The sequence below is a fragment of the Zonotrichia albicollis genome, chromosome 1, assembly GCF_047830755.1.
Source record: "Zonotrichia albicollis isolate bZonAlb1 chromosome 1, bZonAlb1.hap1, whole genome shotgun sequence".
Classification (NCBI taxonomy): Eukaryota; Metazoa; Chordata; class Aves; order Passeriformes; family Passerellidae; genus Zonotrichia; species Zonotrichia albicollis.
In genome coordinates this window covers 131,411,482-131,424,629 of record NC_133819.1, presented here as the reverse complement: position 1 = coordinate 131,424,629, position 13,148 = coordinate 131,411,482, and the positions used below count along the sequence as shown (strand labels likewise).

At 37.9% G+C, this 13,148-nt stretch overlaps 1 protein-coding gene across 3 annotated transcripts in view; it reads right to left on the bottom strand.

The window, feature by feature from the left end:
- Window positions 1-13,148, bottom strand: part of RGS22 (regulator of G protein signaling 22) — a 65,824-nt gene that overhangs the window by 39,134 nt on the left and 13,542 nt on the right. For all 3 annotated transcript variants that reach the window (XM_074554382.1, XM_074554371.1, XM_014264472.3), the window contains exons 5-14: window positions 10,520-10,605; window positions 8,446-8,632; window positions 7,830-8,001; window positions 6,542-6,805; window positions 6,191-6,428; window positions 5,484-5,645; window positions 4,418-4,589; window positions 2,684-2,760; window positions 2,070-2,175; window positions 81-206 (exon numbers count right to left, since the gene is read on the bottom strand). In XM_074554382.1, the coding sequence (XP_074410483.1) occupies window positions 81-206; window positions 2,070-2,175; window positions 2,684-2,760; window positions 4,418-4,589; window positions 5,484-5,645; window positions 6,191-6,428; window positions 6,542-6,805; window positions 7,830-8,001; window positions 8,446-8,632; window positions 10,520-10,605 (1,590 nt within the window). The remainder of the gene's footprint in view (window positions 1-80; window positions 207-2,069; window positions 2,176-2,683; window positions 2,761-4,417; window positions 4,590-5,483; window positions 5,646-6,190; window positions 6,429-6,541; window positions 6,806-7,829; window positions 8,002-8,445; window positions 8,633-10,519; window positions 10,606-13,148) is intronic.

The window sequence follows — 13,148 nt, the reverse complement described above, 5'->3', positions numbered from 1 at the left end:
TTTCAGTCTGGCTGCCCTCTATAACTTGGCATTCAGTCAATTGTGGACTAAATTATCACAGAGTAGGAAAATATTCATACCTTATTCCCTGACTTCTCACAGAATTGTGTGAAGTAGTAGCCTGCTCTGTTCTCCAAATAAAGAGACTGCAGCATGCTTTCAATTCCTGATCCCCTGAAGACCACACTGCTAGCAACACTTTTCCCCTAGACAAATAAAACACAGTTATACAGCAAGGAATAACAGGCTTTCATTATTTTCAAATGTCACTACATTGCAAAGGAAGGCCATGAAGTGTGTTCAATTAGTATCTTCATCCCAAGGAAGTAGACTCCATTTTCTACTACATATGCAATTGATCATGGCCCTTACCACCATTTTCCCACTAAATATTCACATCCAATGGAATAAATCTGATGACTGAAGACATGTAGAGAAGCTAAGTGATTATAGCATCCCTTAGGTGGTTCCTCAATACTTAAAACAGAAAAACAAACCTGGCCTTATTTCTGTCATTAAGTCTTTAGCTCTGTGGAATTCCAGTGATACTCAATGACATCAGTTAGCTGTCAAAGGTTGTCTCAGCTCAGGCTACTGTGTTTTGAATTAAGAGAAGTTAAGAGGAGGCTATTTGGTCAAGATTCAAAACATTTAACTATTATGGAACAAAAGATACATTTTCTGGGGTTACACCACTGACATGAGCAACAAAATCATGAGCAATTTAGCGAGCCAGAAATCTATGCTCATTACCACAGCTCCCAGAGCATTTGAGGAAGAATACATCCATTTTGTCAATGCTCACAGAGAAGGCAGAAGAGGCTTCTGTAGTAAATTAGCTTCTGACGATCACAAGAGAGAAATTATGGCTGATTTGCTGTCTCTGATAGCAGAAGTGGAAGCAGATGAGTGTGGTGGCTGACAATCAGCTTCTCTCGAAATAGGAGAGAAGGGCAGGAGGAAACCAGACTTTTGAAGCAGAGTCGGAAGATTTCCCTCCCCAGTATGAAGTTAAACTATGAATCCCTGCATTCCCCTTTGCTTCATATTTGTGATGGCAAACTGTGAGGTCTTGACTGTAGCTTCCAGTCTAACCAGTATGTATGATATTTTCTTCTGCTGGTAAGAGAGAAACTGCATATGATGCATAAAAACTAATAGTTCATGGTGTGAACTTTTGCTGAATATACATTCCTAACTGCAAATGTCCCCAAATTGCAAAGACTAACCTTTTTTTTCTGTCAAAAACAAGGTAAAATGATTGCAGTGAAGAAATGAATAAAGTGTGGTTTTGAAGTGCAAAACAAACAAGCAGGTATTCAAGTGCTCAGCAAACTCCATGCACATGTCGGTGGGCCCAGATTTCTTAAATTTTTTTTTTTTTTTTTTTTTTTTTTTTTTTTTTTTTTTTTTGTTGTAAGGCTGTGGGTATCAATACCTCCATGAAAGAGCAGGCTGTTTTGAGACCATTCCACAAACAAGAAGGTTTTTGGATATATTTTAGATTGCCAGATGTTGACATCTCATATGTTTGATTTGTCAGCATTTCAGCAGTTATTGAGAAAAGGCTCATCTGTGCAGCCTGTCTCTCTTGAGGTTTGCTCAACTATTGCTTAGCAGGCAATAATTCAACAAAGAAAAGAATGAAGTACACAAGCAATAAAGAGGGATTGTACAAATGAACCTTCTTCCTCTATGAATGTTATAATTTAATGACTTTCTAAGGTAGATTCAGTTTTCTCTGTAAGTCTGATATACTTTCCTAGGCAATGATTTCACTGAAGCATTTATCCAGAGAGCTTTCCATCATAGCCTACTGAACACATGGTCACTATGGAGAAGATCCACACTTTCTAGTGAAAATAAACCTCCATGTGTGCCATGATTTCCTATCCAATAGGTGACAGATACAACAGAGAAAATGCTGACATTCTAGTGATATCTCTGCATAAAGCATTGACATTCATAAAATTAAACCAAGTTCTCTCCATTTTTGACTACTTCATACTGCAGAATAAAGTGTTTTAACCCATGATTCAAGACAAGTAATATTTTCAAGCCATACTTACATGGAGAAGCTCAGCATAGGTGTACTTTCTATGACCCTGGTATTCTGAGTCTTTAGTCCCATCCAGAGCTAAGCTATGAATCACATCTGTGCTCACTGACATTGGCCTGGATCACAAACAAAAAAATCTTCAATACATATTTAAGAAAAATCTAAGGCTGCTTATAGAATAAATAAATAAAAAGGGGCAAAAAAACTGGCGTAATGATAAAGTGAATAGAGAGGAAAAAGTACATGGAGTTTAAATTTACAATGAAAAAAAAATGTAGAATACCTTTTTCATATTGCTCTGTGGAAATCATTGGCATAGCATGACTCTATGGGTTAGCCTTTGTGACAGGTTAAAATAATATGAATGTGTAGAATATTGACTATTACAAAAGAGAAAACATTTGTATTTGGGGAAATAAACTCTTTTGTGCTGTGGTATAAACAAGTGAGAAACTCATCAGCCAGGGAGGAATTCTCCATGCAAACAATCTGTACCATAACTGTGCTTCACTAAGCAGATAATTGTAATAAAGTATTAATGAAAACAGTAGAATCTAAAATACTTCCATAAATATTTGAGGTATATTGCTGTGCAGAAAGATACACAAGGACTTTAGTACTTACCGCATTCTAATGCTAGAAATATCATCCCTTCGGAGAGTCCGACTTCCTGTGAGAATAGGTAGTAATCCTGATGACCTCTTCAAAGAGAAATTTGGTTTAGCTAGTTTTAATAAAATTGTTGGTGAGTTCGTTCTACTTTTGTAAAAGACATTACAGAAAAATAAGGAAATTCTGATTACTTTTCCACCTTTGTGTTTTCTTAACATGTTCTCATTGACTGGTCAAAAACAGTCAAGAGTTTCCAAGAGTATTCTTCCTTGTCAATCACAATATGTGAAATGGCAAGTTGCAAAAATTTCTGAATATTTTTCAAGATTTTTCAGTATACCTTAATAACCACTACAGCTCAGAAAATGCATTTTTAACAGGTGGAAATATGCTACAAGCACATTGTACAGAACTACAGAGGATGTCAGGTGAAGGGCATGTGAACATGTTTTGTGAAACTTTAGGACAATTAACTTAAGTCAGCTCACTGCAAGAGAGATACAATCACTCAGACTGGAAGAGAAAGGGGTCATTCTGACACACCATCACTTATTATTTTGAACAAAATCATACTCTGACCTTTTGGAGATGCCAATTTCATTCAGAGTGCCCTCAGAAATTCACCCAGAGCTGCTGCTTTACCTAAGCTCTTGCAAGCACAATGTAGTTAGAAGATTCAAAAGTCAAAATTTCTTGTAGGAAAAAAGAAGTAATAGCAAGAAATGGGCCATTTGGTGACTCTGTGAATGCTCATGATACCAGATCCTAATTTGTGTCAAATTCAACAGGGACTGAGAAACCTGCAGGTTCCTGTCTGCCTGACCTACAGCTAGTCCTGGCTCATTAGCACACCTTGTGAACTGGTCACTGTAAGACACAGGTGCGTCTTGCTCCCATTTCTGCCATGATCACCAGGAACACGGCTTCTGAATCCAGTTTCTGCTAAACAGGAAATCTGTCCCACTATTTTCCTCCATTATCTCCATGAATCAGATTTCAAAGGAAGTAATTGTAGCCCCAAACTATCCAACCTAAAGTAACAGAGGTTACTGACTGAGTGTGCTGACAAATCCGTGGCATAGCCTATACAGTTCTTGATACTGGAACCACAACTTCAATCCACTTTCTCCAAATAGCAAGTATTCTGAGGCTTAACACTGTATTGCTGAAAATCTGTAATTTTTATTGCAGTTACCTCTCACACTCAGGCTTTCAAGGAAGAAAAGTGACAAAACTGAACTGACCACCTATAAGCTACAAACTGTGAAAAGGTCTGTTGAGTGACTCATGGCTCTCTGTAGAAAGTAAACGTGTAACTGATTGAAGGGCTGTAGTGATAGAAAATGAGCAGAATTCTGACTTTTTTATAGACATGAGGAATAGATCCAGGTTAACTGTAGTGAAATTGTAAGAATTACTCTGGATTAAGACAAGGCCAAGTGGTGAAGCTGCATTGCTAGAGACTTAATTTTGCAGTTCTGAGAACTTCCAGCTAAAACATCTATCCAAAGGACTTAGGAAATAGCTAGGGTGTAACTGAGAAGATAATTTGACTCTATTTATAGTAACTTTTTGCATGAAGTATAATGAAATTTTATTGCATTTTTATATGTAACCATCTTCAATATACCAGCTGGCTAAATATTTCCTTAAAAACTTTGCTCTTGTTCCATTGAATTCAAGGAGTTTTGTCATGATTTTTGGCAGGAAAAAAGCTTTGTTTTCCAATGTTGTGATCCTACTTACCTGAAGAAGGGAAGGTGGTATGTCAGACTTTTGGGTCAACGGCAACAATGATACTATTTGTGGGAAAGGATCAACGTCCATTCTTGGCCTCTCTTGACACGTGTGCCAAAACTTCAGTTTTGCACTGGCAGCATCTATTGCTGTTGAATGAGTGACACAAAATCTGGGACCCCTAGGGAGAAAAAAGCTAATAAGTAGAACTTTCCAAAGTAATGAAACAATGGGCTGTTTGGCGGTTTTTTTCAGTGACGTTGTTTACTGTACTAAGACATAGTGCTATATGCACCTAGGATTAAAAATCAGTTACTGTCAAAGGTGTGTTTAGATACTGCATGCTTCCAAATCTAAAAGCAGACTACACATAAATAAACTTAAGTTGCAAATTCTGCACCATTACAAACCCTTCTATCAGTCTGCAGGAAGGTATGCCCCATCCATCCCACAGCAAAGCATAGGAAAGGATTGTAGGCCAGGACACAGACCACAAGTCATGTGAGGATCCATAATTCCAAGTTTATGCCTAGAATTTGTTGAACCCCCTTGGGGAGGAGAGAACATCTTCAAAAATTTAGCCCATATTTTGGAAATAGGTTAGATTTTATATCCTCACTTAAGCTGTTAATATGTAAAAGGCATTTTGTATGACAGGCATTGAACAGTAAAGTCTCAGGCTCAAATCCCATGAAGGCATACACACAGAGCATCCTCAGAACTTGGGAAGGGTAGTATGGGGAACAGGTTAGGACAGAATTAACCTACTGTGCCTGGAAGAGTTTCCCTGTCCTGCAGACTAAACTTTAACTGAACATTACCCAAGGCAGAGATCCACAAAGCATATCAGATTCTCTGGTAGAAAAATGACAATGGCTTATTAAAGCAGATCTACCAGGCTTCTCAGCAGATTGCAATGCAGTTTAGGCTCAGCCAAAAATTAATGTGTTAGTACTTACAGTGACATTGTTTCTAACAATTGCACTGGGATAAGCGGCATGAAATAATAGGCTTATCAAAGAAAATGGACGTTTATTAAACAATAGAATTTTATTTCATGTCCATTTCTTCATACCAGTAAAGAAGTAGTGGTTTCACTACTTCTGGCTGAATCCGTCTTAAATGCATTATATTCCACTGATCTCCATGCAGTAGCTCAAGTCTGAGCAACACTTCTGAACTGAGGAAATAGTCTCCACTGCTCAGCAGGTACAGTTTTTTCATCTTACTGAGTTGCCTGCAGTCAACAAAAATAGTCACATAAGCATGTATCAAATGCTGTACAGAACTGAGTACAATTTATCCTACTGCTTAAGCTGCTGCCATGCAACATGTTTTTAATTGCAAGTGGCAGAAGCCAAAATATTTTTTCCACAAATTAGAGACAGGTTGTGTATAAGACAAAATGTATAGTGCTATAAAATAGACTATGTGAATCCAGCAGGATCTTTCATTAAAGGAGTTTGTCATACTGATGTCCTACTTGTGAATTTAATTTCTTTTATTCTTTAGGTTCTTTCTGTTGCCATCTGTTTTCCAAATCTCTTTCTAACATAGCCTTAATAATATGATTCTGACTTCATGTAAGCCTTGCAAACATGACTCTGCAAAAAGAGTTTTATCAGCTTCAGTAGAGTAATTCCAAATCTTGTCAGGACACACATTAATTGTGTCTGTTTACTCAGACATTACAATTTACTCTGAAATCTCAAAACCTGCATTCATCTCTCCAGGTTACAAGTATTAAAGCAATGGGAATGACTGTTAAATAACAGGAAGTACCTTTGTTGCCTTGTAGTGTTCTTAAGAGCCTTCAGTCTTTCAATATCCATCCAGAGCCACCAGTACCTCTCCCCAAGTGTTCCTTTAATGAACTTCTTGAATCTTTCAAACTCGTGTCTGTTGCCAGTGTCGTACGTCCCATGACTAAGACACCAGGCAGCCCTGCTGTCTGGCCCAACACTTTCAGAACTTGGACTTAAGATTCCTTGTTTTCTTTCATCTTCCTTGCAATCTAAGGCTGTAAGTAGAGAAGAACTTACGTTAAAGAGTGACTGCAGCACCATGAGCAAATTCATTATTCACTAGCTTGTGTGTAAACACTTCAGGCTGTTTTGTGGAACTTCACATTACTTTCAATGTCAGCAGCTGACGGGAGGGTCAGCTCTGAAATGGGTTCCTTCATTGCATTTTGAGAGGATATTGGTGTGGATTCTTCCATTGTCTGAGAAGTTGTGCTTCCCTGTTCATCCTCCTCTTCTGCTGCACTGTGCCATTTTGGGTGTACATAAACTCTTGACCGCGTGTGGGAGACAGCTTCAGCAACAGCCACAGAGTAGACCTCCTCAGCCCCTCTGGACCTCTCACTGGTAACATGGGCTTCTGCAGATGCTGGCCCTGAAGGGGAAAGGAAACTCTGTTTGTGGCATTCCTTAGACAGGTAACCTGCTTCTTTGCCTAACTAGTCAGACATTCCCTTCAACTTCCTCTGAAAATAAGCCACATCTAACCAGTGCTGGCCACTGTCACAGACAGACACTTGGATCAGGAACATGGCAGAGAGATTCCCTGCTCTGCAATTACATAATTTCCTAACTATATATGGCAAAATGTGTTGATATTAACATAAAAATCAGTGTGATTTTAAATATCTTTTCTTAATTCTAAACTATTTCTCATTTTCACTTGACAAAGAAAAATCACAGCCTCTTGACACAGGTCTATGAAATGAAACATGGAGAATCATTTCTCAGGACCTAAGACAATTAGGGAAAGAGATACATCTCTGAGAATGGAAAGAGAGGAATATGAGCTGAGGCTTCTCCTCTTGCTACTGTGTAAAAAGCAGAAGCAAGGCTGTGCAATGAGGTATATGTCCATATGTGCATCAGTATTTTCTCTCCCAGAACCTCTGGAACTTGCCAAACAATTTCAAATAAATTTGAAGATAGACAGGATTCCAAATGATTACATCTTACAAGATTCATAAAAGTTGGCAGCCAAAAGACCTTTAAGTGCCCAACACAAACACCCTAAGAAGATGGCTGAAACACATCATATGCTATCAAATACCCAAAGAATCCAGACAAGAAAGTCTTTCAAAACATATGAATGCCTCTCCCCCCCCAAAAAAACCCAGAACAACTTAACCGAAACTTACAGATTTCTATGAGACAGGAATGTGTAAGAAAAGAAACTACTACTATCACAAAATTAGTTGGCTACTAGATCAAACTTTCACTTAATGTTGTCGCTATGGAAAGAAACAACTGCCTGTCTGAAGCCTCAGATGCCATGTGATACTCAGAAGGTAACAAGTGGAGTTAGCAATAATTCCTTAGAAGGCCTTTCCTTTCCAGCTAGGCTGAGCTGTGTTACAAACCACAGGGTTATGTAACCCCTGTGAACTCTTGTTACTTACCCAGAAGGGGACCTTTTCCAGGCAATGATTCATCTCTTTTATGCTGCCCAGGCAAATGCTGAGTATCTTGAATTTTACTAGAAACTACAGGATGCGTATATGAATCTGTTGTTTGCACAGAATCACCTTGTTTTGCCAAGGTAAACCAATCCTTTACCTGAGAAACTGTAGCCTAGGAAAAGAAGTTTCATAGAACAATTAACATTTTTCTGTTTATTGCCATAGTTCTGAGAGCTACAGCTTACTGTCCATAGGAATTCTGTGCAGTCTGTTTGTGTAGATTTCTGTAAGGATAGTTCCCAATGCAGAGAGGTGTGTGACAGTAGCTGAGCATACTTGTATGAGCTGAGCTTCTGTTTAAGTTGTATTACAACTCATCAACCTTCTTCTATAGTATAAAAAACTTTGAATATAAAAGCTATTTAGAGAATCATCGAACCAGAAAATGGTGTAGGTTGAAAGGGACCTTGAAGACCATCTATTTCCAACCCCTTGGCACTAGACTAGGTTATTCAAGAGTCAGTTGTCCCATTACATTGTGACCTCAGTTAAAATAATTCTACCCAATCCATTCAATCTATCTTGATGTTACACCTACTAAATATGTTTATTTTACCTGGCCAAGTGATACATAGAACTTCTTCATAGTCAATGAAGTCAACGAAGAGTCATCCTCCTCCTCCTCAGGAGAGGGAGAACTTGGGCTTTGCTTCCTTATCCTTATCCAGGGAGAGTAGTCACTATCTATAATGAAATTAATGCCAGTCTTGCTCCATTCTACTTGTGATATCAATTTAGCTAGTCTGAAATTAAATGATGAGACAAGAAAATAATTAATTTTAGCTTTTAATCAGAGAAACAGTTCATTTCCTCAAAGAACTGGCAATTTTATAAAACTGTCTATCTAAAAAAATGGTTACAGAGAACTTCATGATGCTTTTTTCATAGAATAATGGGATCATAGAATATCTTGATTTGGAAGGGGCCCACAAGTATCAATCCAGCTAGGTATTATTTCAGCCTTCAACAGCTGTCACATCTGTAAATGCCACTACTGCACTGCACAGCTCACCAGCACACAATAGTGCCCTACTTGCATTACCAAGCTTTACCAGCGCACTTCTTTCAGGATTTTGCATGTATCTCTGCAGTTCCAAGCCCTGACAAGATTCCCTTGAACATTTTGTTCACTAAAATTGAACTGTTCTCCTAGACTGCAGAAGACCCCAGACTACCAAAGACTACACCTCCAGTTCCTGACAGGAGACTTCCAGCAGGAATGCCCAGCACTGATTACACTGATGGAACTTGCAGCTGAGAGCAAGACACCTGGCACTCTTGTGTTGAGCTGGCTGCCCTATGAGGATTCCATAGTACTGAACAGTTCTCCAGTGCTACTCTGTGTTAGTGTGAACATATTGCAGTGCTCAGGAAAGGCAATTTTAGAACCACATGACAACAGTGAGGATGCTCTGGCCCCAAGAACTGGGCAGAACTTGGTTAAATTAGAAACAAGTACAAAGCCAACCAAGTCACGTGTGAAGGGAAGATGAAGCCTACACTTGAGCCTACAACCAAGTGAATGCTCAGTTTTATTTGTGCCCACTATTGGAGAGCAATTAGGATTTATTTCTAGAGTTAGGGTGTCTTCATCTTCAAACAAAAGTTTCCCTTTTAGCATCTGAACTTGCCTTGATTCTGATTCAGAAAAGCAGCTTGAACTACTGATGTCAGTTGAAATTAGGTACATGCTTAAAGATGGTTTTATGCAATTCTCTTGGTAACTGCTTAATCAAACAGTTTGCTATAGCAGAAGATCAAAGTTATTGTTTCATGTGACCCAGATATGTGTAAAGCAGGCTGTTAACACAGGTATAATTCAGCACTCTCACAGTTTGCTTGTTCTTTGCACACTTTTCCCCCTTGAACTTAGGTGCGGTTTCCAGGTTATCAAAAATAAAAAACATTTTACATTTTTTAAATGTATAAGTCTATACCCCAGTAGCCACTTTGCCATTACAATCAGCAAATATGAGTTTTGTGAACCATATTTCCAGGCTGCCTCTCCTTTTGGACCCCTAAAATATGCTACAATCATCTGCATCTAGACACAGCCTTAAGGGATACAGAGGTAGGTCCTCCCAAAAATACACACTAGATCTCCTGAACATCTGCTGAATGGACATCTGGAAAAACACTGCAAGTTTTTAACAGTAAATCATCCAGCTACGCTATGGCATCCCACAGAGGACTTTGTTAAACTCTGACAGAGGCCCCAAAGACACTAGACTAATAATTAAAATAAAAAACACTTCCTGTTTTTTTCCAAATTAATTTCATAGACTTGTAACTTCTACTTATATGGCTTACATATTTATTAGCAAAAGATGCATTGCTAACATGACTTCTCTGAGGTACAGAGATTTAGAAATCAGTAAATCCCATTTTTACCCTCTTTGTAATGGTGTAGTATAGGATGTAATTCATGGTCAAGGAAAATAAAAGCATGAGTGAAAAAAGTCACTATTGTAATGTTTTAGTGGCCTTTATCCAGGCCACTAAAACATTACAATAAAGAAAACAGGACAAGAGAGGGCAAAACCACTTTAAGAATACTACCAAGATTAATTAAACAAAAGAGGAAAATGTAAAAATTTATAAATAAAAGACAGCATAAAAGATTGCAATACCTGTATTCAAAGTAACAGTCACTTTCTAGAAACGCTGGAAGCCTTTCTTTCTTAATCCACTCAATTGCTTGTTCTTGATCAAGTTGCTATTAAAAAAGAAATGCCAAATTTTTGCAATTCTTTACTTTCTTGACTAACTTGCCACATAACTGATTCTCTACATCCCCCTTCTACAGAAGCATTGTCTCAGGAAAACAAATACAGAGTGAACATCACCTTTATGCTGGAAAAATTACTTTCCTATTAAAAGCTAAGAAGATCTAAACCTGATTTCACCTATTAAGAGTTCAAATATTGTAACAAATCATGAGTGGTTTTTCTTCAGAAATAATGTGTGCATGAATCATTCTTTTACTGCACAATTTCAAATGCAAATTACATGCACAAAAAATTTCTGCAGCAGGAAACTGCTGCTTTCTGACTTTGACATATTTTATAAATAATAGATATTATTTTTCCTCAAGAATTTGAAGAGTAAAGAACCTTAAATAAAGTTATACTTTCATAATGAGAAAGCTCTGGTAAATAAAACCAAAATCAAACAAATAGAAATACAATTAGTTATCACCTCTCATGCTTTTATGTGTTGGATCACTGCATAACTGCATTGTACACAGTAATTCTCATAGTGGAAACCCACGCTTGGTATCACCTGGGGCCTCAACAAATTTCTGCTCAGGCAGTCTAAGCCTCAGTGCCTCATTGAAGCAGAAAGAGAGGGGCCTCCAAGGAGTAGTTTGGGGGGTGAATGGGAAATGTTGAGCAGCAAGTTACACGGAGACTTCTAGTTCCAATGAAGTAAGAGTAAGATCTCTGACTATGGCCACAACGATCCATGGTTGCTTCCCTTAGAAATTACATACAACCCTTCCTAGTTTTTTTTTTAATAGCGTACTTTTTCCACTCTTAGGGGATGATCTATTTTATTAATCTGAGGTGCATTTTTCCTTTACTGAAGGCGAGACTAATTATTTTGAAGAATGTAGTAACTACCCTTGTCCATAAAAACAGGTGAAGTTTGGGCAAGGATGGATACTACTTGTTATATCAGGTAACCAGTTTATGTAGATCACAGCTTGAATTTTCTTTCCATGAGCTAATATTCCATTCGGGACAAGGGTTATTTCTGCCTCATACGTATCTGTAGGGGATTAAAAAAATCTGAATTACTCAGAAAGTGGGTGGTTTCATTTAGAGAGAAGAAAATATTTCAAAATATGGAAAGCTTATGTTGGCAGTGGCTCATACAATGTAATTTTGTGGAGATGGAGACTAATTACTCCCAACCACACAGTGTATGCTTCTTCTTGGCAATTGACAAGTTTTTTTGAAACACAGAAGATAGTTTCTTTATTTTGGCATTTAATATTTATGCATTTACTGACTTACAGCCCAGTTTTTTATCTGAATGATTCACAATATGCTCACGTCTGTACATAGCTGGTACACAAAATTATATGTCATATCAGAAGGAAAAAATTTCTATTCTTTCCTCATCCCCAGAAAAAGATGCTACATTTAATCTGATGGAGTTTGTTACCTTGGTTAGTTTCTTTACCCAATCAGCCTCAGACCTTACTAGGATTCAATCCAGCAAAGCTTTTAGCACGTGTTTAAGTTTAAGCATGTGTTTAACTTCCCTTGATTAAAGTTAAAAACATACTTAAGTGCTTTGCTGAACTGGGGTTTCTCTGAAGTAAGGTATGTGGGATGCCAGCCAGTTTCTTTCCATAGCTGTGATCTATTTTACACAAGTCCACAGATTTTTTTCTCAATGTATTTCACACCATGACATTGACTATGGATTAGAAGATACTTACTTCCATATCAATGATTTGCAAACATGCAAACACACATGAAGAAAACTTTTGCTTATCTGTAAATTTGTAACAATCTGAGAGGGAAGTAAAATACAGAGAAAAATACCACTGTGTGTATTTCTTAGCCAAGATGTGTTTAAATTCAGGCCATAGCCTGAAAGGCCTACTAGGATTTTCCAATCAAAACTCCTTTTCATAAGTAACCTGCCAGTGATGCTCACTCAAGGTGACTTTTTGTAATCAATGTAACATTTAAAAACAACTCTCTATCTCTTTAGTTCCTGTGAAGGCAGTCAAAGCAAAGCAGACAGCATCACCTGACAACTGAAAGATCAAATCCTACTTGATTTGAACAGAACTACTTGACAGAGTTGTTCTGGGGTGGTTTCTCCTGGTGCAGTCACTGTAGTGCAATGAATGGAGCTGACTTCTTTCACCCTGTGTAGCTGCAGTAACCATTTGAGACAAACTGTTTCACAGATCATTTTGCTCCAGCTCAGACTTGAGATGTCAAGCTGAACTCGATGAGGCATCTAAGTTACCCATCAAGTAAAGGAGGAATCAAAAATAAGAAGAAATATCACCCTTTTGCCCCAAAAGGAGAAGAAAGGGTACTGAGGCATTTTGTTCCTCAAAAGGCTGTAATGCTCCCATCTATGGAAAACATCCCAGAGAAAGAAATGGAATCTTAAATAATACTGAAGCCCTGTTTCTTCAGAACACATGAAATAAGAAAATAATAGTGAAATGGCTTTGAATTGCTCAAGAAAGGCCATCTACAGTGGTAATGATGGGAGGTTAGCCCAGAG